This window comes from Aethina tumida, chromosome 7 (genome assembly GCF_024364675.1).
Source record: "Aethina tumida isolate Nest 87 chromosome 7, icAetTumi1.1, whole genome shotgun sequence".
Lineage (NCBI taxonomy): Eukaryota > Metazoa > Arthropoda > Insecta > Coleoptera > Nitidulidae > Aethina > Aethina tumida.
In genome coordinates, this window is record NC_065441.1 from 12,900,072 (window position 1) to 12,925,545 (window position 25,474).

At 30.6% G+C, this 25,474-nt stretch overlaps 5 protein-coding genes across 8 annotated transcripts; 3 read left to right on the top strand and 2 right to left on the bottom strand.

Annotated features, from left to right (window-relative positions):
• The first annotated feature begins 148 nt into the window (after nucleotides 1–148).
• On the top strand, nucleotides 149–4,342 carry LOC109597742 (UDP-N-acetylglucosamine--dolichyl-phosphate N-acetylglucosaminephosphotransferase). The gene is made up of 4 exons (XM_020013498.2): nucleotides 149–336; nucleotides 415–526; nucleotides 581–1,026; nucleotides 3,654–4,342. Exons 1-4 carry the CDS (start codon nucleotides 152–154, stop codon nucleotides 4,138–4,140), a joined length of 1,230 nt encoding a protein of 409 aa, XP_019869057.1. The 5' UTR covers nucleotides 149–151; the 3' UTR covers nucleotides 4,141–4,342.
• Nucleotides 1,259–3,462, bottom strand: LOC109597740 (beta-1,4-mannosyl-glycoprotein 4-beta-N-acetylglucosaminyltransferase). The gene has a single exon (XM_020013497.2). The coding sequence runs from the start codon at nucleotides 2,810–2,812 to the stop codon at nucleotides 1,568–1,570; it is 1,245 nt and encodes a 414-aa protein (XP_019869056.1). The 5' UTR covers nucleotides 2,813–3,462; the 3' UTR covers nucleotides 1,259–1,567.
• Nucleotides 4,343–7,509, bottom strand: LOC109597758 (CD151 antigen). Of its 2 annotated transcripts, none has more exons than XM_049969669.1 (6): nucleotides 7,309–7,509; nucleotides 6,385–6,481; nucleotides 5,146–5,337; nucleotides 4,921–5,090; nucleotides 4,646–4,868; nucleotides 4,343–4,588 (listed from the first exon to the last, which is right to left on the bottom strand). In XM_049969669.1, exons 2-6 carry the CDS (start codon nucleotides 6,460–6,462, stop codon nucleotides 4,541–4,543), a joined length of 711 nt encoding a protein of 236 aa, XP_049825626.1. In that variant the 5' UTR covers nucleotides 6,463–6,481; nucleotides 7,309–7,509; the 3' UTR covers nucleotides 4,343–4,540. The 2 variants fall into 2 exon arrangements, with proteins under 2 accessions (XP_049825626.1, XP_019869075.2); XM_020013516.2 differs by having other exon boundaries at nucleotides 7,227–7,507.
• A 1,276-nt stretch (nucleotides 7,510–8,785) lies between these two features.
• Nucleotides 8,786–12,317, top strand: LOC109597743 (calnexin). The gene is made up of 9 exons (XM_020013499.2): nucleotides 8,786–8,881; nucleotides 9,233–9,348; nucleotides 9,401–10,067; nucleotides 10,537–10,785; nucleotides 10,839–11,053; nucleotides 11,108–11,248; nucleotides 11,511–11,645; nucleotides 11,700–11,867; nucleotides 11,922–12,317. The coding sequence occupies exons 2-9, from the start codon at nucleotides 9,262–9,264 to the stop codon at nucleotides 11,976–11,978; spliced, it is 1,719 nt and encodes a 572-aa protein (XP_019869058.1). The 5' UTR covers nucleotides 8,786–8,881; nucleotides 9,233–9,261; the 3' UTR covers nucleotides 11,979–12,317.
• A 1,718-nt stretch (nucleotides 12,318–14,035) lies between these two features.
• Nucleotides 14,036–23,698, top strand: LOC109597751 (bombyxin F-1). Of its 3 annotated transcripts, XM_020013509.2 has the most exons (4): nucleotides 14,036–14,192; nucleotides 15,954–16,076; nucleotides 22,158–22,323; nucleotides 22,411–23,698. In XM_020013509.2, exons 3-4 carry the CDS (start codon nucleotides 22,158–22,160, stop codon nucleotides 22,656–22,658), a joined length of 414 nt encoding a protein of 137 aa, XP_019869068.1. In that variant the 5' UTR covers nucleotides 14,036–14,192; nucleotides 15,954–16,076; the 3' UTR covers nucleotides 22,659–23,698. The 3 variants fall into 3 exon arrangements, with proteins under 3 accessions (XP_019869068.1, XP_049825488.1, XP_049825487.1); XM_049969531.1 differs by lacking the exons at nucleotides 14,036–14,192; nucleotides 15,954–16,076 and adding an exon at nucleotides 20,670–20,853; XM_049969530.1 differs by lacking the exons at nucleotides 14,036–14,192; nucleotides 15,954–16,076 and having other exon boundaries at nucleotides 21,911–22,327.
• The last annotated feature ends 1,776 nt before the right edge of the window (nucleotides 23,699–25,474 follow it).

A 25,474-nucleotide genomic window follows, 5' to 3' on the forward strand; every position in this document is an offset into this window, starting at 1 on the left:
TATACCAATTTAAAAAAGTTTCCATTAATTTCATATTAAAAATAAAAAACTAAGATTACCTGTTTCTATAGGTCTTTGTAGAAGTGTAGTGGCAACTGAGCATAAACAAAGAACACATCTGATTTTGACGTTTATCTGACAGTTTCAAATAATGGCGGCAGACGTGGATACGAAGATAAATAATACGTGGATAATGTGGTTTCCAATAGTAATAAGTTTTATTATGTCCATTATTTGTTACATAGTAACAGTAAGACTAATACCCAAAGTTAAGGATATGTTTATAAAAGCGAATCTGTTCGGAATTGATATGAGCAAGACTACCAGTGAAAAAGTGTAGGTTAAGTGAACATTTTTTCCTTTTCCTGCTATTTGAAAATGGTGATTCCTCTAATTTGGTTGAATTTATTTCAGACCTGAGTCTCTGGGAGTGGTAACAGGATGCACATTTTTAATAACAATGTTTTTATTTATACCAATACCCTTCGGAAACAGCCTGTTTGGTGGAGATTTTCCTCACGACGAAGTAAAACTAGCGCTAATCATTGACAAATTACCTATAATGAAATCTTTTTTATAGTTTGTAAAGTTTATGGCAGCCCTCTTGTCCATCTGCTGTATGCTTTTACTAGGATTCGCTGATGATGTATTAGATTTGAGATGGAGACACAAACTTCTACTACCCACAGTAGCATCATTGCCACTGCTAATGGTGTATTATGTAAACTCAAACTCAACTACAATCATAGTTCCTAAACCATTCAGAAATATGTTTGGTTTATCTGTGGACATTGGAATAGTCTATTACATTTACATGGGGATGCTAGCTGTATTTTGCACCAATGCCATAAATATTTTAGCTGGAGTGAATGGTTTGGAAGTGGGACAGAGTGTGGTCATTGCTATTTCTATTATGATATTCAACATCATGGAATTATTTGGGGCCTTGTGGAAGGCTCACCAGTTCAGCTTATATTTTATGCTGCCATATATTGGAAGTTCAGTTGCTCTATTAAAGCATAATTGGTGAGTGTTGAAATTATATTATCTATGCATGTTTTCTTTTACTGATAAGTTATCTGTTATCAAATGTAAATGCAAATTATTGGTATGCATTCATTAAATAAATGGTTGCGTCTAATTAGATTTTATTAATATATTTTGTAAAATATTTACATGTTGTGCCAGTCAGCTTATTATAATTATCATATTATCTGAATTTCCCATTTTGCAACACAAAAATATAATTGCTACATTAGAACTTTTAGAATGTTTAGTGGTCTAGTGTTTTAAAATAACTAGTTTAATCAGTAAAATTATTATTTACACAATTTGATTATTGTGAAGGGGCTGGTAGATTAGTGGGATATATTTAAAATTAAACAAAAAACATTTTTTTAATCATGTATTTTTTTAATGCACAACAAAATTCATTAAATAATTCACAATATGCTAATTATCACAGATAATTTTAGGACTTTTGTGCTGATTTACAGATGTGCACTATATAAGTATGAACAATGGTTACTATACAGGTTAAATTGAAAGCAAGCAAAGGGATTTTTTCTCATCCTTCATAATAATCAATTTTGGAATAGAAATTGATGATCAGATAGTCATATTTCCAGCTGAAATCTGTAACAAATTTAGGGGCATAATAATTGTCTGAGTATCTATGACTCCTTTTCAGTTCTGTTTTGCTGTCTATATAAATACCATTTTCTATCAAATCTTCTATAAATTGGTTATCTATCTTGGGATTGTTCACTTTATTCCAGTCTATTATATCACTCTTTCTAGTTTTGAGGAATTCTACTATTCTATTTGCATCTGTACAATATTCACAATACCATCCTCCAAAATGATTAAGGTCTCCTAATATGATACCTTTGTGTGCAGGATTTGATAAGGTCCTGTTATCTATTAAAAAATCCAGTCTATCATCCAGATTGTGTTTCAAATAAGACACTGTACAAGCTCCTCCAGTAATGATTGTTTTGCTGGGGTGTATCCAAAAAAAACCAAAAACGGACCACCTCAAACGAAAGCGCAATGGTTGTGGCCAATTATCATAATATTTTGTAAAGCTTAAAGCATGTTTGTTGAGAATTTCACTGCTATTGCTTGTTACTAGAAGGTCTTCATTCCTGAGATTCTTCAACAAAGGTTTTACTGTCCTCCAAATATCTGTTAAGTTCCCTTTGACATACAAAATTTTCTTGTGAAATTCTTTCAAAAAATTATTATTAAGCTTACTTTCTAAATAATTATCAGATTGACTCTCATAAAGTATAAATAAATCAACAATGTCATTCAGCTCATTGACTCGAATATCAGCCACACTTTCAGAGAACTGATCTACAGTAAATATATAAATAATTCTTCTTTCAAAAAACCTCGGCCCCTTCACTTTAATTGGCTTTCGGTTAGCCAACATAGCCCTCCAGAAAACCTCAGGCTGCCCACAATCAATGCCATGCCATCCTTGTAAGCAATTACAGGACCACTGCAGATTTTTAGTCCTGTTCATCGACATCAGATCTGTACCATTTTTGTAGCACACGCTCGAGTTGAAATCTATAAAACTGTACCTCGCACCCACGCTCCTCAAGTTAATTTTACTATCTACAGTGTGATATGTAATGAGATTATGTTTGTACGTATCCAGACTCTGGAAGAAACTGACCACATCGCCGGTGGCCTCCTTAGGTCGGTTGATCTGGACGTAGAGGAAAACGGCGACGAGCACCGCCTGAGCTAGAACCAGGACGGTCAGGAAGAGGCGCCGGTAGCTCAAACGTAACGAGTACATTTAATGATTCATTCGGCACTGCTTAACCTCGAAACGCGCGTCGGACACAGTCCGAAGGAGACGTCTGTCCCTTCCCGCATTTCGTTGCGCCGCATTTGTCGTTTCGAATTTTTGGTCGGCGAGCCCGTTTCTATTTTCGGGGCATTTTTTAATTTTTCCGACTTCGTGTGGGGCGGGGATAAAAAATGACAAGAACAGGCGGTGACGTTCCAAGCACTTCGTTTTCAGATTAGGGTTGCCAACTTTTGAATCTTTAATTTTCAAATACCTAAACGTGGCGTTAAATAAAATATTTATGAGGAAATAATTAATTATATAACAAGAAATAATAAATAATATTATTTAATGTATATTTATTATTTAAATTTTAAATAAGTTAATAAATCATCGTCTCAAATAGTGATTATAGTTGGCAACATTGATAATTTTTAATAAGAAATATTGTGGGTCATTCCTAGATATTCATATTTTTGGGCAATGCATATTAAATTGAACTCCATAAACTTTAATTTTTTAAAATCTTTTTTCCATAGTGTACCTTTTTGATCAAGTTGAATTTTATCCATCAACTCAGTTTCAATCAGAAGAAATACAGTTTAAATAAATTAATCAATTTGGAATTTTTAATTACAATAAAAAATGTTTAAAACTAAATTTACAATACAAGAAACTGAAACAATTAATTACAAGAAACTGAATTAAATTGTATATTAAAATCAACTAACCTATATATAAGAAAACAAAGGTGGTGTAATTTTTGGGTTAGCTTATAATAATATAGTTTTCATTTAATAATTAATTTATAATAAAATTACATAACATTTGTGACTTTCGGTTATAGGTATCCCTCAAAGGTGTTTGTGGGAGACACATTCTGCTACTTTTCCGGAATGACGTTCGCGGTGGTGGGAATACTGGGCCACTTCAGCAAAACGACGCTCCTCTTCTTCATTCCGCAAGTGTTCAACTTTTTGTACTCGTCTCCGCAGCTTTTTAAATTGATACCGTGTCCAAGACATAGGTTACCAAAGTTCAATTCGAAGACTGATAGATTAGAGATAAGCACCACGTATTTCCGTTACTCGGACCTCAACGTTATGGGGAAGTTTGTGGTGAAATTGTTTAAAATATTTAGACTGATCCAATGGAAGGAGAGGGAGGGCATCGTGATGACTAACAATTTCACGCTTATCAATTTAGTCTTGTTCTATCTAGGGCCTTTGCACGAAGCAAAACTGACGACAATCTTGATCGTAATCCAAATAGTGTGTTCTATGCTAGCTTTTGCAATTAGGTATCCACTGGCATCCGTGTTTTATGATAAATAAAACGATGCTTAGATCACAGGGAGTATGACCGCTAAATTAGTGCATTTTCGATCACTATAGTTGTCGTGTTCGTCAGGCAGATGCACGTTATTTTTTAGTACCTAATGTGTATGTAAATATAAAGTGATCTATATTTGGAAAGTGACACGTTTTATATAAATATATTTATATATACATTGTTTAAATAAAACTGTTATAGAAATCCAATGAATTTTTATTTATTTCCTACATATTACTCCTAACAAATATTTCTTTTATAAAAAACATACAAATAGATATTTAAAAATAAAATAATTTACATAGAGGTTTTTACGATACAAGTGCCTTAAAAAGTTTTGTACTTTGTACTCATTAAATACCTGGATATGAGATTCAAGAGTTGCTTATTTCCGCTGTTTGTCTACTTGATCAACTTGAACAGCGCACAGGAGAAAACCATTCCCAAAATCTGTAATATGTACACGTAAAAATAATATTAATCGTTAAACGCAAGAAGGAACCTTACCATTAAGCATGATACAACTACACCAGCAGTTCCAATAATAATGGCGTTAGCTTTAACGTACTCTGTAGTAACTGTGTAGCATCCTCTTTGGAAACTGGTGAAATGGTTGTTGTTCTCGCCTAGAACTCTGCAGTTTTGCCTTCGTCCCAAAACCCATTTACAGCAAGATTCAGGTAAGTTACCCTTCCAGTCAGATGGACCATCAATGCCGCAACATTCCAATCTAAATGCATAAATAGTTTATATAAGATGTGACTGGGTTAAGGTGAATTTACCTGGTTTGAGTTTCGTCCCAAGCTTCGGTAACTGGTTTGTAGTTACCGTACGATCTCAACGATCCAGTCATGCCGTTCCTCAAGGTGATCTCCACCTTACCTCTGAATACGTATCCCAATATGCCACCGACTAACATTGTGACGAATATTATAAACAGGACGATGAAATACTACAATATATGTACGTCAATGACTATATAATTTTTACTAGTCTTTTTAACTCACTATGACCAGCATACATCGTATCTCTTTGACGGAACCGTAGCAACCCAGACATGAGATAAGGGTTACCAGAACTCCGGTTGCAATTAATACGTATGTGGCACCTGAATATAAATTGGTGCCCAGAAGTTCATTAGCGAATGATTTGTCGACTGCCGTCCAAATTCCCAAGGCCAAAACTATTAATCCACCCAACTAAAAATAATATTAAATTGTTTCCTTTAATAAACTACTTGTAAATTGTATGCAAATTCTTAAATATGCTCATAATCTGATGTGAATTTGATTGGGAAATATAAAATATATGTTTTGGTGAAACAATAGAACAAAATAAAATTACAATAAAAATTTATTTTCAGACAATGTGATAAACATGTGGCGTTGCGGTGATTTTACACAATACGTTTATAATTTGTAATTTTAAAATATGTTATTAAACCACAAGTTTTTAAAAAACATTTATTAAATCAATTTTGTGCTTCGTGCCAAATTGAATAATATAATAATAATTGAATAATTTTAATTATTGTTGACGGTTTATGCAACAATTTCGCATAAGTTATATTAATACTTATTATAAAATTGACCCACAATGGATAGCATAATAAAAGATAAAATATTTAAATGTATGTAATTTGATATCCCGTTTATTTTTAAATGTAAATAAAATCTAAATTTAAAATAAGTATTTATAGTAGGGGAATAAATTTAACAATAAATAAGTTCTTAACAGCAGGAATTGGTTGTTCAATTTATGAATATATTTTTTACACAAATTATGAAATTAAATTAAATAATATTTATCGGTATATATTATTTTAAATTATGACACTTCCTGATAATACATTTTCCAAAATTCTGAAATCAAAGAATTAATTATTATTTTAATTTAATGGTTATTTACAATTATTTAATATTGATATATGATATACATTGACATTAAAAAATATTCAATTAATATAATAATATTTAATATTATTAAATAAAACTTTTATTTTACATATAAATAAATAAACTTTTTATTTATGTAATTATGTATGTATATTTAAAATAAAAATAAATAAATCCTAAAAAACATAAATTTTTGTGAAGTATTGAGATATATTGAACCTCTATTAAAATCATTTATAAAATGCTCAAAAATAAATAAAAAAAATTGTGCAAATCAAAAAATAAAATATTTCAATATTGTCTGATTATTTCTTGTTAAATTTGCTTTGGTAATATCATAAAAGTACTTACGAAGATGATGAGATTGACAATAAACAAACTGTATTTCATGAAGTTCCCACAACCATCCATGTTCCTCCCGAACCCCATTTTCAAGATTTAAAGTCACCTGAAAACAAACCGTGACTAGAACAAGTTCAACCTTGTTCAAATCAAAACAACTAAACACAATTAGCTGTTAATTGTTACATACACTTATGACACAATATTCTAATTAGACCGTTTTTGTCGTTGCATAGTTTTAAGTGCGTGCATTGAATAAAAGTATTGTAATGTTGTTATTGTAAAATGGTAGTGTAAGCGATTCTAGGCTAGCAAATACTTTCACTACTAGTTCGTCTAGTTTGATCAAGGCAGTACCGTCTTTTAAGAAGATTTTAACAAATAATATTCGCCAACTATATTTTATATATTTATCATACTTAATGTTTAATTAGTAACTTCTGATGTATCTTACAATGAGAAATGACTATTTATTATTCTAAAATCTTTAAAATGAACGCTTTAAACCGTTTAAACTAGAGAAACATATATGTATTAATTATAAAAACTTAATTTTTTCTACTTATATATTTAAATATATGTTAAATACGGATCTGCTTCTGAGTTCTTGAGTTCCCGCTCATCCTGAATCTCAGGATCTGAGATTGAAATCTTTCCTCTTTTTCAATTTCGTTTAAGAAAACTGAAAAATTTGATGATTAACAATGAAAATGGGAAAATAACGAATCTCACACTCTCCCCCAATGGAAAACATCACGTAATAAGTTTTCTTTTCGAAAGCACGCTATTTAAATTATACAACAAACCGTCGCATGCGACAAACAACCACACAACAAACTTCCGAAACTCACTCAGATCAAACGTAACAACTCCAATCTTCCCACGAAACAAAACAGATAATTTGTTTTTATTGTTTCTCCTGTCCAAACGTACCCGTGTTCTTGACTGTTTACCAACTTTCGCCTCGTTACGTGTGGAACCAAGTGTGCGAGAGTGACCACACCTCCCACTCGTCCGTCTCGGCACCTGCGACCTGCATTTCGTTGTAGCATGCACTCGTGACTCATTTCAGTTCATTTTTTTTTATGTTATGCGGGTTTCGAAGGTTTTGGTTCCGAGTTATGGGAAGATTACGCACACCACCAGCAGAACCGTATCCTGGTTGTTTCTCGTTTTCCTGCTGCATTTCGTCCGACGTTCAAGGATTAAATCACTTTATTCATATTTCCGTAATGTAATTCAAGAAATCGAATTTAATGCAAACAATATCAATTTATATTGAATTCGAATTCTAATAAAATGTCTTGATTTATTGTTTTTTTATGTACTCATTGTTAATTCGTATAAACATATAAAACAGTATTCATGTTTTGCAAGGATTGATTAAAATTATGCACTCTCAAGGATGGACAATAAAAGTCCATTTATTTTCTGCTCGTTATTTAAATTTGAATTAATCGTTGTAACAAAAATTGTGCAAAGCATTTATTAAAAGTTAACACAGCAGGAATCAAAAATACAATTACACGTTAGTGTTAGTGTTCATAATTATAGCAACCTTTTGAAATTATACAGTGGTGGCCACAGAAATACCACAAAATTTAAAATTAAACAACCTGTAAGATATTTCATAAAAGGATTTTATTTAAATTGTGACCAGTTAGTATAAAAAGTATATTTCAATATTCTATATTTTTTTGTTATATGTAATGTATAATTATTTTAAATAAAATATAAATATGATTGTATTTAATTAGTGGTGTATTTTTCCTAATTAACGTTAGGATTGTAATGTGTGCTATGTCTCTGATCACCATTGTTCATATAATTGTTTTATTTAATATAAACTGTTTTAACGTTGTTCTATACTGTATTGTATAAACTAATAATGTATAATTGATCTAGGCACACTATTAATTTTGAAAGGAATTTTTATTGACTAATTGAATAACATTTAATTTAACATTAATATTCTTTTATGTTTTATAATCTCGACCCATCTCCGTGAAATAGACTTAGTTAGTTACAACGAGTTGATACAAATTTGTATAATTTTGTCTAAGTAGTTGATTGATCTCACATATTTTCAATAGGCTTAATTTCTGGAGATTGCGATGGCCAAGGCAAAACATTGATGCCTTTGACAATTCGTCAATTTTAGATTTCGGTTTGGATTCGTTTCTTCAATATATGGAAGCAAATTGTTTTTAATATATCGCTGTACATAAATTTGTGCATAAAATATAATTTCACAATTTTCACTACAACTATAATAATACTATAAAATAAATGATATGCACAATTTAAAAACCATCCATCGTAAATTCAAGCGGCGCGCGATCACGTATGCCATCTGTTTCAACCCGATTGGTTGACGTATATACGACGACGTTTTGTCATTGGTCTGTCAATTAATTAGAATCAGTCTTGTTGGTTTTGTGTTTATGTCTCAAATGCCGAGTAAATGTTGTTCTAAAATCCATCCGAAACATTGATTCACTTATAGGTAACTAATAAATTTTTAATACTTAGTTATATAATGGGCAGTTTTTTATCAAATTCACCGTACTTATTTTGATTCACCATTCTGACGTTATAGGTTAGGTGTGTCGATACACCCTAATCTCGTTTAATTGAATTTTACGGGTATTTATAGAAAATACCACTGCTTGTCGGGTAATTAGTGTTGAATATTGTTTTCTGTCCGATAACAATAGGCTTTCACTTAAATCCGGGTAATTAGGTTAGGATATTGATTTTTGTTGGTTCATTGTACAGACCTTTATCTTAAATAAATACAATTACACAAGTGTCGCAATATTACAATAATTACGACTCATTTTACATGTGTTTGCAGGGACAGCTAGTTAGCTAATTCAGAACACCATGAACCTCAGGTTAAACTGCCTCTTGGCAGTAACATTATTATTCATGAGTGCAGCTATAGCCGAAGATGATATCGAAGATACTGAAGTAAGTATACTACACCTTAAATGTGACCACTTCTAAATTAACAACATTTCAGGATGGAATAAGAGTAGAAGTACCTCCAGAAGATGATATTTTGTATACAAGTCCAGAGATCCCTCCACCAGATCAGACTCATGTTTACTTTGCAGAGCACTTTGATATACCTGAAGCGTTCAACAAGAAATGGGTGAAATCCCAGGCTAAAAAAGATGGAATGGAGGAAGAGATTGCCAAATATGATGGTGAATGGGCAGTTGAGAACCCAGTTAAAGATGGACTTAAGGGTGATTTGGGTATGGTCTTGAAAACTAAGGCCAAACATGCTGCTATTTCTGCCAGAACTAAACCAATTCACTTTAATGATGAACCAATCATTGTCCAGTATGAGGTGGTCCTCCAGGAGGGGCAGGAATGTGGTGGTGCCTACTTGAAGCTGTTGAGTGAAGATTTTGATTTAAAACAATTCACAGACAAGTCTCCATATGCTGTTATGTTTGGGCCTGATAAGTGTGGTAATGATTACAAGTTGCATTTCATATTCAAGCACAAGAATCCATTGAATGGCACAGTTGAGGAAAAGCACTGTCAAAAACCCAAAGAAAGGTTGGAGGAAATTTATGATGACAAACTGCCGCATTTGTACACATTGATTATGAATCCAGATAATACATTTGAGATTAGGATTGATAATAAGGTTGTCAATTCTGGAAGCTTGTTAGAAGGTAATTGTTTTATTGATTTAGTTTTTGTATGGTTGTTTCTTATGGTAAATGTTTTAAGTATATGCTTCCTGTCTTAATAAGAGTGTAGTATACAAATAATATATTAGGACCAATTTAATTTAATTGATAATGTTCATCAATTAATTCTCATATGTTGGAACCTGTGACACTGAATTTCTCTGTAATGTGACCACATAATTGAACAAAATAATATTCTGATGCAATGTCTTCTGTTAGTTAATCAATAACTGTGTTCTACAACTTTGAAAATGATGTAACTATTTAAATTATTTTTTCGTATCTAAATTGAAACGTCCTTTTGAATAAATTAATAGAATTAAAACATTATTCTTAATGAATTTATAATGTAAAATAATTTTTTCTTTATGTATTAATTTTTATAATTATGTGTTATATTGGATTATATCATTTGTATTAGTTGATTTTACATTGTGAATCATGGTTACAGACTTTGCGCCACCAGTGAATCCCCCGGCGGAAATCGAAGATCCTACCGACGTCAAACCCGACGATTGGGACGAACGCGAGAAGATCCCAGATCCGGATGCGGTGAAACCGGATGATTGGGACGAAGATGCACCGGCGCAGATCGTGGACGAGACAGCAGTCGTTCCAGACGGTTGGTTAGAGAACGAGCCCACTCATATTCCTGATCCGGAGGCTAAGAAGCCCGTGGATTGGGACACCGACATGGATGGTACAGTTGACGTTTTATAAATTTGGTTTTTATTAATTTTAGTTGTTATCTAGGCGAATGGGAACCGCCACTGATCGAAAACCCGGCTTGCGAGAACGCCGCAGGTTGTGGACCGTGGGAACCACCTCTAGTCAACAATCCTAAGTTCAAGGGCAAGTGGCGGCCGCCGTACATCGACAATCCCAACTACAAGGGTAAATGGAGGCCCAGGCTGATTCCCAATCCTGATTACTTCGAAGACAAACATCCATTTAAACTTCCCACTGTGGTAAGTAGGAAATTACATTTATAATTCTATAGTTTATCATGTTTTTTGTTGCAGCATGCCATAGGTTTCGAATTGTGGTCCATGTCCAAAAATATTCTTTTCGACAATATAATCATCACCAACAAAGTGCATGTCGCTGAATATTGGGCCACACAAACTTTCGCTAAGAAGAGACTAAAGATTGCCCAAGAATCAGTAAGTATCACTTCATATTATATATCCATTTTCGAACACCAAAATCGTCATTGATAAATCTCAGGCTTCCTTATGGGGCAGGATGATGCGGGCGATGAATTACAGGCCGAAAACTTGGGCGGCATATATAATTTATTGTTCCATACCCATCATAATTTACATATGGTACCTCTACACATGTGTAAAAGAGGTACTGACTCAGTATCGCTAAAAAATTGAAATTAGCCAAGTAGTTTGCTAGAATTTGTAATGTTTTGTTTAGGAGAGCTTCATCCAGAAGTTGGCGAACTTCACTAACGAGTATCCACTAATGTGGGGCCTTTACATTGTAGTACTTGGTATACCAGTTGCCCTTATGTTGTTCCTTTGCTTTAGGCCTAGTTCAGCTAGTCAAAAGGTAAGTGCCCATGTCATTTGTTTTCAAATATTTTATATTTCTTTTGATGTATAGGAAAAAGAAGAAATCAATCTGTTAGCAGAGAAGAAAAAGACTGATGAAGTGACTGAAGATAATGCTGAAGGTGTTGAAGATCGTGTTGAAGATGAGGAGGATGATGAAGATGCTGAGAAAAATTCCGAGCCAGACAGCGAAGAAGATAACGATGCTGTTGATGATAATGTAAGATAAATTTGAGGATATATTTTAACAAGATTTCAATCAATTTCATTTCAGGTACCTGATAAAAGCGCGGGAGAAGGCACTAGGAAGAGGAAACTCCGTAAGGATTGAACGATGTTTTGAATTTAGAACTAGTTGTAATCAATTCTTAAGATTTTTTACCTTTGAAATTGGTTTAATTTTGTTTTGTTAAGAGTTTATTATTTATTTATTGCGTTACGTGAATCCATCGATGGTATTATGTTAATATTTAAATAATTCCGGATCAAAAAGTAGCTGTACACCTTTTTCGAATAACTGATTCACAGTCTTGTGTTCTAGGAGGAAGTGTAAATAATTATTTATCTGTAGTACTGTTTTAGTGATCTTACGTAAGTTTTTTAAAATTTATACTCAGGACCAAAGTATGCTTTGTTCTGGAAGTAATACAATAAAAAGCGTAAAACAATATATTTCCTGTTTTATTTTACCTTATTATACATAAAGTAAGAAAAAAGAACATCTCTTATCGGAACTAAATAATTCGATGAATTTATCAATCATCATTTTGTAAGTGTAAAATTGAGAAATAATTTTTTTATTCATATTCTTAATTGAGTAAATTAATCAAGAAATTCATTCGAGGAAAACAATTATTACGAACAAGAATACCAAGAAGTACTTATTTATAAATTATTGTTTACAAAAAGTAGCCAAACACTAATTCATTTAATTTGGAAATTTCTAATTTTCCACTTTGATTTAATTTCGTGCATCATGACTAGTTTTATTCCCGGAAAAAATTATCGGAAAATGCGAATGCAATTTACTAATAAAAAATGGCATGTGTATGTAAGTGCAGGGACTCTTCCAAACTAATTGGCATGCGTGCACTTAGATGCACTGGTATAGATGCAGAGACGTCTCTTGACAATTTTAAAAATCCGAATGTTTTAATCTCACAATTTAATAATGCTACTTATTTAATTAATTATGGTTTAATTATTTTTGCAATAGATGGCGTAATTTCGTAGCATGTGATTCACATAGTCCAAACTTATACATTTTTTAAAATAATCTGTTCGAAATATTAAATATATTTACAAAAAAATTACTATAATTAATTGTAATATTTTTCTGAATTTCTGATTTCCTGGCAATAACTTACTAGGCCTTTTTTAATTTAAAATCGTCGCTTCCTCCACATTTGACTTAGAACCAACGATTTAAATTCCATTTGTCATCGTAATCGGTGGTAATTTTTCATAATAATTCCATTTCTAAAATTACAATCTGCAAATGTAGAGTTACGACTCTGATTTGCAACAATAGACTAATATAAGTGGATTATTATCACTAATGGGTAATGCTAGTACTCACTTTCATACCACTCTAGACGATAATAGATCTAAATTTATATGTCACTCTCCAAAGCAAAGTTCCTTCTATTACGTAATGGCTTCAACCAAATTTAAATTATTCCGTTTATTTAATAATGATGAAAGTGATAGAGTCGAATTGTGAGAAACTTTCTTCCGAATTTCGAATGAATATTTTAAAAAATAAGTTATTTTAGGAAGAGTTAAAGCTCCACAAGTTAATTTATATTTATTATTAGTTTAAAATATTATTATTATTAAAAAGTATTTAAATATGTTTGATTAAACAAGAGAAATTGTAGTTTCAATTAAAAAATAATTATTGTTGGAAAATTTAAATTAAACATTAAAAAAATATATTTATAGTTTTAAAATAAAAAATCATAAATATGGAAAAGATTTCGTTGGTTAAGGATAAAACAATAAAAAATTATTAATTTTATAAGAAGTATATTAAAATTTATTCTTTATAGGATCATCTTTATAATTAATTTGTTTAATGTTTATAATAAATTTACAGATATTTTATCAAAATTATGTGCAATTATATTAACTCTTGAGAAATTGCATTTCAAAAGTTGCAATTATTAAATTGTCTGAATTTTAAGTGTTCACATAAAATCATTGTCCTGCCGCTGATTGCCGCCAATTTGAGTGGTGAGTGACTGGTTTTGATATTGAGGCAGTACCTAAAACCAAATATAGAGCAAGTACAATGCACCGAACGGCGAATATTTCGTTATTTTGTTTGAGCAAATTGCGTTAAATTGGCAAGTCTTTAACCTCCTTGGAGGAGAGCGATGCCGTTTCAGTATGACTATTTAGTGCTGTGTTATCGGTCCAGTCGGTCGGTCGCATGTTGCACCAATTCGTGGTTGGCCCGCACTGAAAACTGAAACAAACATACCTACTCTACGTCGCACCTTTCATTTTATTAAGCGGCCATTACATTTATTTATATTCACAGGTAAGATTTATTTATTATTAAATATAAATTTTGTATTTAATTCATTCAAATTAAAATAGTATTTTAATAATTATTATTTTTTTCTAAATAAAGTTAATTTAAATATCTTCGAAGAATTTATTAGCAAATGTTTTTAAAGTGTTCCGTTTAATTTTTAATAATGAATGAAGTAGTGAAAATTGTCTGACTATTTTATAAAAAGTCGCAATGCTTGTTGGATTATATTATTATCATTGTAATAATTGTTTAATGTAGCTCAAGAAATTGACTATTATACTGTATTAATAAAAGAATTAAAATTTATTTATTTGCAATTGTTAACTACTTATATTTACCATGATATTTCAAAGGTCACTGACTGTTTGTCTTGGATCAATATAAATTATCAAAAAGTAAAAATGTTAAGCTAATAAAAAATAAAATAAGCTAATAATAAATGATTTAATGAGACAATTTTAAAAGTACTATTAAGGTTTAAAAAAATCAATAAAATTAATTCTTCGTGGAAAACAGATCAAATAAATTGATGATTTTAAGATAATAAAATTTATAAAAAAGTAATAATATTCTTTAATTAGAATGGGATTACATATATTTAAGTCTATTTATTTAAATAAGTATATTTTTAATTAATGAGTGAATGAATTTATAGTTACAGATGACTCAAAAAATTGTAATTCATTATAAATTTTGTTAAGCTATTTCTCGAAGAGCTCGCAATTTCGTCCCTCGTACAACCAAATAACCCACATTTCGTTTAACGTTCATAAAACAAATCAAGCATACACTTCTGGTACACCTACGTTAATATAACTCGTGCCACCAGTAAATTATGCAATAACCACAAATTGTTGAACAAAATCAACTAAATGGAGCCAATGAATCGTTGATTGGGGACCCTTCAGTTTCTTTTACGAGGGTTTAAAGGTTGTGTTTGCAATGTACTAGGTTAAACGAAAAAAACAAATTAGTTTAATTGTATAACAATAGAACAATCAAGGTTAAAATGTTAATTTTCAAAATTCTATTGGGCGCCTGGCCACTTCGGAAAGCATAAACAAAGTGATTATTTTAGGATTAGGTCTCACCAGACAAGATCTTTGTCACGTATGTGACCAAATAAAACAATTTGTATGTTGAATAACAATGTGCAATTATAATTGATGTTTGAAGGTTTGATAATTTATGATGTGAATCTTGGAACACATAAACAAAGTAGTGAAAATAAGATAATTACTTTTTGAAGGGGATACTAAAAACAGGTGGTTTTAGAGAAAGAAATAATTATTGAAAGAACGTGTCCTTCAAGAGACCATTGAACACTTTATCTTAACTCTTGAATCCAGACTGAACTTTTAATATAACATGTCCATGAAACTTCTGGAAGCTGTTCTTGAGTTTTTGATAACTAGGGAAAACAAAAGAATTTATCGACTGTTCTAAAAATAGTCGTCCAGAGAATGTTAGCCTTTAACTTTAATAATTCCATAATAACGTGCCTGCTCCACCGTTTCTGGTACGTAAATTTTCACCAATTACGGATCAATCCATTAATTGCCTAGAGCCAGACTGATTAGCGACTAGACAGAAATTATGCTCTAGCTCAGTTTGGAGGTTGCCCAATTAAGGACAACGGCAATAATAGGCGTCTAGTCTTGGCGGCGGTTCACATCAATTGCGGATCTATTTCGATGACGTCGGTCATCTAATCGCAGCTTGGTTTCGGTACGAACTCGTTAACGACCAATTTTGATGTTGCAGGGGGAGAGTGACGACTGCGGGCCACAGTTTTGGAAACATGCGTTGACCTGACCTACAAAAACTACACTATCGCTCGTACTAGTGCGTCGGCTCCGATCCAACAAAAGTTGCACGTCGCGGAAGGTAAGTTACAATATACAACTCATATTTGTAACACAATAGATGGTTGCAACTACTAACAATCTTTTTATTGCATTTGTTTCCTAGTTCTGTCTTAGTGTCTATTTATTATTTGGGTCCACATATAGCCATAGTTGATTTTGATTATCGATTTACTTTTATTTACCATCAGATTTATAATGCTTTAGATTTTTTATAATATTTAGATTCCTTCTATTCAAGTCAATCTAATTATAGAAACAGTGGACTCTTTAGATTTTAAATATTCTTCAGATTTTAACTTAGATCTATTAGATTTATTATGGATACAGGATTTTATCTATAAGGGTTATTAATTATGGTAATTATAAAGACTAAGTACCACTGACGTCATGTGGGTGTTGAATCTGGTGAGGCACATATATAGAACAGAAAAAAGAATATTTTATTTTTATTTTTCATAATAAACAATTACAATGTAAATTTAGTCTGCAAGATATATTCTTATATTTTATAATAAATACCTTCATTACCATAAAAGATATGGTCAGCAAAATAATTTATTTATACTGTACAATAAAAATTATCGTACCAATATAAAGTAAATCCACGGTTTTTACACATTTATTTAATAAATTTCATTTGGTATTTGGAGTTATTGGCTAGAGGCACGCCTCAGCTCTCCTACCATTGAAACAATAACCCGACTTTAAAGCGCATGTGCAAATCTGAACCAAGTAGGTTTACTTTTAAAAGTGCCTCTAGAAAACTTGTGCACAAATTCAAATTAAATGCTTGTTTAATTATGTGTTTTACAATATGTTCCTTTCTACCTTTGTTTAAATATTAAATTATATTCTTTTTTAAAGAATAATTACACAATAACATAATTAACACTATGTCAATAAAATCATGTCATAAGTGAGGCACTCTCTCACCTGCCTCATTTGAGTACCCGCCACTGCTAAGGACACAATGGGAAAAAATTAATAATTTAATAACTGCAGTTCCCTTCCTTTTATTGTGTAATCTGGGTGGCCTATCTGTAGGAGAAAATTTAGCTGTGTGATAGAAAATTGTTAAAAAATGCGAAACTTCTAACTACGAAGACGTTCGGAAACGAGTTACCTCGGCGCATCCGCCAAAATTTAAAATATGTATGTATTCTCCTCCACCTTCGTCGCTGTCAAGTCTATCTTAAAATAAAAAAGAAAAGACGGAATCCAGATGAGTTATTCTAGATCCCCAGACTTGCCCTATGCCTATAATTAGGCATTTATCTCGTCTTGGTCACAAGAATAGATTCCTACGTAGATTATTCCGTATTTACCGAAGACGCGTAAACATTTATAATGAGCACATAGGGTCGTTGTGTTCGCCACTATCACGCTTATTTATAGAAATGCAAAAATGTAAGCGCCAGACAGGCCCGCCGTGCATTCTCGCTACAAATTCTATATTAATTGTTACTTATCGGGATCGTTTGATTTAATTAGAATAACAAAACATGTTATCGGCGTGTGCCGTGATCCATTAAAAACCGCCCGAAATCGCCAATCGTCGATTGTTGCGTAACTGGATGATCAGATATTTTTTTATCAAACTGATGATGTCCTTGATCGGGGTATGGATGTTTCGCAAAAATCTGTTGATTGGTCAATGTTTACTGTTACAATGTAGCCACATATTTGCTTCGGCAAACTTCCAGATTATCCGATTATTCAATTTTCGTTAACTAGACGAATATGTTTTTAAAAATAACAATTTTAGAACAAAAACATTTTGGAAATGATGTATTATTGTTTTTTCTTTTATGTGCTGTTAAAATTTAGTACATTTGACGATTTTAAAAATTTATTTTTAGTACTTATTTATTGAAACTATGTGTGCTGAATGTAAGTACCCAGTAATAGACCAATTTGGTGAGTTCAACAACAACAAAATTGAATATCATGCTTAAACGTATTCACGTGTGAGACACATGTTGTGTATAATAAATAGATGAATTAGAAAATAGTTATACATTCATATTGTTTATATCTATTTTTGTTTAAGTGTTTGTCGAGTCTGGCGACTGAATTAGGAAAATTATTGTTTATTTAAAATAGTTTTAATAGTCGCATAATTAGACTAATTGCTATAAATTATCGTATATATTAGAAATAAAAGAAAAATTATGACTGAAGTTAAAAAGTGACGCATTTGCATTTTAATGCAAACATAGAGAAATAATTAATAAGAATACAAATACGTTAATGTTAAAAACAACTATCTTTATCAATTAAAGAAAATAAATAAAATATTTTAGATATTTATTGCATATTTATTATTTCATTTTATATGTACGTATGTTGTTTTGCAAAAACATTAATCTAATCTAACCTAACCTAACCTAACTTCACCTAACCTAACTCAACTGTACTTAACTTAAGTCAAAGTCTAAATTTCCTCAAAACATATATTTTGTTATTTTTACTTTTAATAATGTAATTGAAAAAAAATAAATAAATAAACGTATTTATTTGTAGTTACTTATTTATTATGTTTAAAGAAACAAAAAAAGTTACAAAAGTTATTAGAATATTTGTTGGTCAAAACATGCCTATTGTGAAATTTAATTACTTAATTTCGGGAGAACTCGACCTTTTCCGGAAAAAGAATTCCAAAACAAAAACGAAGATCTTCAGCTTCTCTGTGAAGAACCAGTGTCAAAAAGCTAATAGTGCTTAAAGTTTAAGTGGGTTTAAGGTCCGTACTGAAGGCATGAAAGAAAAAATCATCCATTTGTGTGTAGGATTCTCAAAACAAGAGAAGTAGTACTTCGACTAATATTCTTCTCATACTTTGGTGAATTACGATGTAAATGAAGCTGACTAACCTAATTTAATTAATAACCTAACCTAACTTAATAACTAAAATAAACTTTTTATAATGATTTATGGCAATAATTTCGTATTTAAGATATAATTTCAGTAAAGTTATGTAATATGTATTTTCTAGAAATAACAAAATTATAGTAAAGTCAAAAGGTGAATTTGTATCTATAGCATAATCTAACCTAATCTAACCTAACACAACCTTATATAACTCAACTTAATCTAAATCAATATGAAAAACTGTTTCAATTTTTATATTTAACAGTGTAACTGTAAAAATTAAACCCATTTTAATGTTTCGCTAATATAAATATGACCTATTTAATTTATTTATATTACAAATTACTAAAATAAACTATTTATAGAAATTTCTTTCATGCGATAATTTGTATTGATTAAAAAAAATGTATTTAAACAATTTTATTCGAAATCGTTATTTCGCAACTAAAATATAATTCCAGCAAAATTATATAAGTATCTTGTTGTGTGTACTATTATTACTACGTTTAGATTGTAAATTTCCGCAATTAGTGCGGATTTACTTGATCTTTGTTTTCGTGATACAGAATGGTGCCAATGATTCTTTATCTTGGCAAGAGCATGTGTACCGATTAATCATCGCAAATATATTTAGATTGTTTTATTTTATTCTTTTACATGTAATTCTATAAAATACGTATCTGGTTATTACACATCTAAACTGCACAGATATAATATAATTACCGACGAACAGTTACTAATTGGAATCCAAAATAATTCTAATCATTAATTTATTCAATGTCAGAATAATGAAAAAATTCTGGTTTAGCATATAATAATACAGATAATATGAGGTCACAGTCTGCCAAATTTTTAAAGATAATAAATCAACCAAAAACAAAATTCTTTTTTATCGATATTTAATTTAAGGGAATTATCTAATATACAATAATTTAAAAAAAAAAAACAAAAGTTTTAAACAAATTAGTCGAAATAATATGGTTACATGTACATTTAATCCGGGTCAATTATTATTATCCTCGTTCGCTTCCTTTGAGATAAACGTATTTGCATTTTGACGAAATATAAAAATAAACAATGTTTACATAAAAATATCACAAACAAACGAAATGTTTATACACAATGTATATAGTAAATGAATGAATGTGCGCGTATGTGCCTATTTTTGTTATACGGACTTGTGTTAAAAAATTATCGCATAATTGGGACATGAATTCATCACGTTGCTCATAAACTTTGATTTTATAACAAATCCGGTTGTTTGTTATTATGTATTGTTAAGCTTTGGGTGTTTTTGTGTGTTCGAACGTCTGGTTAAACACGCGGACGAATTTAAAAAAATACCCAGTCAAAGGTTGAATTAATTAAACATTCCAAATGGGTTGTCTAAGACAATTAAAAATTTGTCTGTAAATTAAATTATAATTGACAAAATATGTCCATGTAATAATGAATGTCTATTATTATTAGGAATAATTAATTAACAAATATGTTCCCATCGATTATCTGGTTCGTCAGAAACCTGCAGCACCGATTTAAAACAATCCAATCGACAGGAAATTAAAAATACCATCGTGACAGTTCCGGATCACTTTGAGAACACTCGTCGGTCTTAATCTTGACGGCGCGACCTCCCTGTTTCGATGATCACTTCTTATTTAGCCTGGCCTTTGACTCCCACTTGTCTCGGCCATTATATATTATCAGTTTTCTAAATGTGAAATTATCAATCGCGCTCCTAACCGGCATACGGTCCAGACACGCGTCCCAGTGATGTGTCCTTATAGGTTCCGCATTTGAAAAGTGCTGCCTCGAGTTTACGTGTCTTTTTCTCCTTCTTCGGTGATGCTATACTTTATTGTGATTTTGCCAACAGTGGTTCTAGTCTGTAGTATGATCATTAAAGATACCGTCACATATTTAAGGTAATATTCGTTCCCAATAAATTGTTAATTGGCCAATTTTAAATTTGTCTCTTTTAAAAAGAAACATATTTATGCAGTAATTCTTTAGATTAATAAAATGTTGTTTATGTTATACTGTAAGTAAAGCTAATTAATATTATGAGTACATTCAAATAAGTTAAAGTTTGTTATAATTCATAATATACACAATATATTCAATTAACAATCAATTAATAATAAATATATAAAGTTTTTAGTACAACTATCTATAACTTATTATTTGTTTTCTTTATTTTATTTAAATGGTTTATCTTTTGCATTTAAATTTCATTAATATAAAAGAAATCATAGAAAAGTGGGTCAGGGTTATAATTTTATAAAAGTTCAAATAATATTTCTTTTAATATATTTGTAAACATTATTTGAGTTAGCTTCATTTCCTGTATTGACTTAGTATTAATCATTATCTATCAGTTGATTGTTCCTAAAGTTGAAATTTTATCTTCAGTAAGCATTTTTGAAATAACATTATAGTTAAAGAAAGCAATTAGTTTGTAAACATATCAACAATCAATTAGTAAGTTAAGCATTAATGGAATCTTATCAATTAACTGAAAAATTCCTTAAAAACAATTTCTAGTATCTTAATATTTTAAATCACGTTTAAAATTTCAATAACAATATTTAGTAAATAGTTAGAAGATTCTTTCCTAACTTACCTATTTCAAGTTCATTTGATTGTAACTTTAATTGTTTTTATCAAATTGTTAATAACGTAAACATCATTTATTTATAAACAAAAATATAATTGTAGTAAAAGACTTTATAGTAATGTACCATTTAAATCTGTTATATTTGGACATTTTGAAAGGATAAAAATCGTTACCTTTCAAATTAATAAGTTTGAGAATAATTTTTCGAAAGTTTCCACCCTAGCAACAATATTTGTATCACGATTAATGTATTTATACGTAACTTTTAATTAGGAATGTATCCGTGATAAGCAGTTGTTGTTGTATTACAAATAAACATATTTGCTGTGTTTATTTATTTGTTCCTGTTGCTTCTTTCTGACCTCGTCAGTGTTTTTAGTTTTGGTTTCAGTAAATACTCGATGTAAAATGTGCAATGAAACTCGAAATTCGACTTATCAGATTACCATTAATCATCGATTAATTGGATATTGAGGACGTACACGTGCGGACCATGTAACAGTTATTTACCAAAAACGAATAATTTTTCATTCTGTTTATATCAAAAATATATCACTATATTTATAAATCATTTGACACGAGAATAATGAGTGTGTGCATTGCTTGTTTCAGATGGAGTTTCGGTATGGTCTACTTCTCACAGTCCTTTTATTCGGCATTACTCGTTGCCAATTGGAAGATCTCGAAGAAATGTTTAGTAAAAAGCAGTACTGCGGTGAACATTTATCAAAAGTCTTGTCCGCCATATGCCAAGGCAACTACAACACATTACATAAAAGTAAGTAAGTACTGTTAATACCCAACACCTGAAGTCGCCTCGTTAATTTTCACCCGACAAATTCTAACTTGCACGTGGTCGTTTCAGAGTATAAGAGAAGTGCCGACGTTAGCGTCCAAGTGGATGTTGCGTCTGCGGCAGAAGCCATGGAGCGATACAATCTGAATCTGCCGTACACGATCAGCAAGGAATCGGCCAGGTCGATGTTGTCGCGGGGCAGAAGAAAGAAACGGGGCGTCTATAATGAGTGTTGCGAGAAGGCGTGCTCGCATGAGGAACTGCGGAACTACTGCGCCCCACGAAGGTACAACAGGAACACGAGCGATGGACGATGATGACTTAAGCCTCTTTGTCAAAATAAAAAGAAAATATTGTGATATTTGTAAAATCCGTTTTCTAGACAGTGTTCTAGTGTTTTAATTTGGTGATATTGTTCACTGTCGACGGTGGGCGGAAGTAAAATATAACTAGTCCAATTGCTATTATCATTATCAGTCGGTACTCGCGGTTGTTGGGTTAGATATTTTGGTTGGCAGTGGAGGATTTCTACATATCGTACGATATACTTATATGAACCCCATGGGTTCCCATTAAATTTTTTTTTGTACCAGTCTGCAAGCTGTGCTTGATCTCTTAGGGCAGTTTTCCTATAATATACGTAAGACGAGATAAATCTATTAAATGAGCATATTTTGTGATATTTATAGCTAATTTTACTCCCATGTAGGTAATTTTAATTAATTCAAGGACGTGTAACTGAGGTTGGGTGCTACACATCTTAATTGTATCAATTACTGATGGTGATGGTAGTTTTAAGGTTGAAGGTCCAGTTGACACCTGACCAAAATCATCTATCAATGTGATATTTAATTAATTATTCTTGTTGAAAAATTTGAAAATGTAATCCATCAAGTTGTACCTGAACAATTTTATCGTTAGCGGATAGGTTATGACTTTTTGGTACCGACTATTTCAAACCTTCAATAAAGATCCAAATTATATAACTTAGTTTGCACAAAAATAACGCTTTTTTATATTTTTGTATACCGAAAACACTGCACCCAAAAATAATGAAAAATATTAGCAGTGGGCCAATGGTAAAGGAATTGTAACATTTATGTTTTGGTTTAACAAAATTGATTTGGTTCAAAACTAATATTTTCTCATTCTTGTAGATTTAGTTCCTATAGCTTGATGTAACATAATTTTATCTAGTGGTCATTTTTCCAGCTGTGTTATTATTTTAAATTATACATTTTTAATGAAAATGACCTTGTGATAATTTTATATATGAGAATTGTTAGGCAAATCTAGGCTGTAGACATAGTTATTACGTTATGGTAATATGATTGTGTAATAAATTATATTTTTTTAATTAGTCGTTTATTTTTTATGCCTATTGGAAATATGTTACAGTTATATGTTACAGATTTCGAGTATCTTCAAAATAATTTGAGGACACTGCTACTGTAAAAAAACTACCTAATCTATCTTAACTTTACATAGTTTCACTTAACCTAACTTAACCCAACTTTACCTATTCTTTAATTAGTGTTAATGACGTGTTCAGTAATGTCGAGAATTCAGTTAAACTAATAAGTAGAAAAAAGTAGATACTTATAAACACTTCTATTATTCAAATACAAATTATATTCCTATGTCTTTTAGTTATTCCTAAACTTATTAAAAATTCTTATGTAGAAACTAATATAAAAGTGAGACAGTCTTGTTGTTTAAGAAATAAGTTTTTGTTTTGTAATGCTTTTAATCAAGTTTTATCTGAACAATTTTATTATTAGCGGATAGGTTATAACTTGTGATAATTTTATATATGAGAATTGTTAGGCAAATCTCGGCTGTAGATATAGTTATTACGTTATGGTAATATGATTGTGTAATAAATTATATATTTTTAATTCATAATTTATTCTGATATTTCTCTTTTTTTTCAAAAAGTTTTATGCCAATTGGAAATATCTTTTATTTTACTGATTTATTATTTCTTATAGAATTTGAGTATCTTCAAAATAATTTGAAGACATTGCTACTGTCAAAAAACTAACCTAATTTAACTTAGTTTAGTCCTACCTAACCTCACTTAATCCTATTTAACTTATTCTTTAATTAACACTATAGGCGGGCAGCAAAATAGTCCAAACTAAGTTGTTGAATTATAACAAAAATTAAGAGATAATTCTTTCAGTTCCGTATGTAAACCAATAGAGTAAAATTATCTCACCCCGCTTTTAAAGTAAGTACATTCAAAAAGGTAAAAATTACCCGGCCAGCTAATAATCAACAGTTCTCGAGACGGGTATTTTTACCCGACCCGCTTATAGTGTGTTAATATTCATGAGATACTTCGAAGTGTTCAATAATGTCTATATTTCAGCTAAAATCGTAAGTAGAAAAAAGTAGATACTTACCGGAATACTTCTACTATTTAAATAAAAATGCTTTTCTCAACGTTTTTTGTTATCTATAAACTTTCCCTCTTAAAATTTTTGTGTAGGATCTGATATAAAAAATGACGGTCCCATTGTTTAAGAAATGAGTTTTTGTAAAGGATTTGAAACGTTCATGTTTTGGTTTAATAAATTTGATTTGGTTCAAAACTAATATTTTCTCATTCTTATAGATTTAGTTTCTATAGCTTTATGTAACATAATTTTATTTAGTTGTCATTTTTCCAGTATTACGTTATGGTAATATGATTATATTTTTTTAATTAATAGTTTGAGTTTTCTTTTTTTCGAAAAGTTTTATTCTATTAATTGTAAAAGAATTTTAAAATATTCAAAATAATTTTAGGACACTCTTACTCTTAACCTAATCTATCCTAACTTAATTTAGTTTAATCTAACATAACCTTACTTAACTCAATTTAACTTTAACTATCAAAAAATTAACCTAATTTGTCCTAATTTAACTTAACTTAATCTAACCTAACTTAACCCAACTTAACCTATTCTTTAATTGGTATCAATATGGTACCCATCCGCTAAACTAGTAAAGGTAAATACTTACCGGAAAAAGTACTTCATATAAAAATTTTTTGTGAGTTCTAAACTTGCCTCTTTGGAATTTTTGTATAGGATTTGGTTTAAAAAATGAGACGGTCCCGTTGTTTAAGAAATAAATATTTGTATTT

What these genes read in the sequence shown, in the direction of transcription:
- LOC109597751 (XM_049969530.1), top strand. Translation starts at nt 22,132, where the DNA reads ATGAGTGTGTGCATTGCTTGTTTCAGATGGAGTTTCGGTATGGTCTAC. An exon ending in AACACATTACATAAAAGTAA is followed by an intron (nt 22,328 to 22,410) that starts GTAAGTACTGTT and finishes TGGTCGTTTCAG; the next exon opens with AGTATAAGAGAAGTGCCGAC.
- LOC109597758 (XM_049969669.1), bottom strand. Translation starts at nt 6,462, where the DNA reads ATGGGGTTCGGGAGGAACATGGATGGTTGTGGGAACTTCATGAAATAC. An exon ending in TACGATGTATGCTGGTCATA is followed by an intron (nt 5,091 to 5,145) that starts GTGAGTTAAAAA and finishes CATATATTGTAG; the next exon opens with TATTTCATCGTCCTGTTTAT. An exon ending in TGGGACGAAACTCAAACCAG is followed by an intron (nt 4,869 to 4,920) that starts GTAAATTCACCT and finishes TTATGCATTTAG; the next exon opens with ATTGGAATGTTGCGGCATTG.
- LOC109597742 (XM_020013498.2), top strand. Translation starts at nt 152, where the DNA reads ATGGCGGCAGACGTGGATACGAAGATAAATAATACGTGGATAATGTGG. An exon ending in AAGACTACCAGTGAAAAAGT is followed by an intron (nt 337 to 414) that starts GTAGGTTAAGTG and finishes AATTTATTTCAG; the next exon opens with ACCTGAGTCTCTGGGAGTGG. An exon ending in GCTCTATTAAAGCATAATTG is followed by an intron (nt 1,027 to 3,653) that starts GTGAGTGTTGAA and finishes TTTCGGTTATAG; the next exon opens with GTATCCCTCAAAGGTGTTTG.
- LOC109597743 (XM_020013499.2), top strand. Translation starts at nt 9,262, where the DNA reads ATGAACCTCAGGTTAAACTGCCTCTTGGCAGTAACATTATTATTCATG. An exon ending in TAAAGATTGCCCAAGAATCA is followed by an intron (nt 11,249 to 11,510) that starts GTAAGTATCACT and finishes TGTTTTGTTTAG; the next exon opens with GAGAGCTTCATCCAGAAGTT. An exon ending in ACGATGCTGTTGATGATAAT is followed by an intron (nt 11,868 to 11,921) that starts GTAAGATAAATT and finishes ATTTCATTTCAG; the next exon opens with GTACCTGATAAAAGCGCGGG.
- LOC109597740 (XM_020013497.2), bottom strand. Translation starts at nt 2,812, where the DNA reads ATGTACTCGTTACGTTTGAGCTACCGGCGCCTCTTCCTGACCGTCCTG.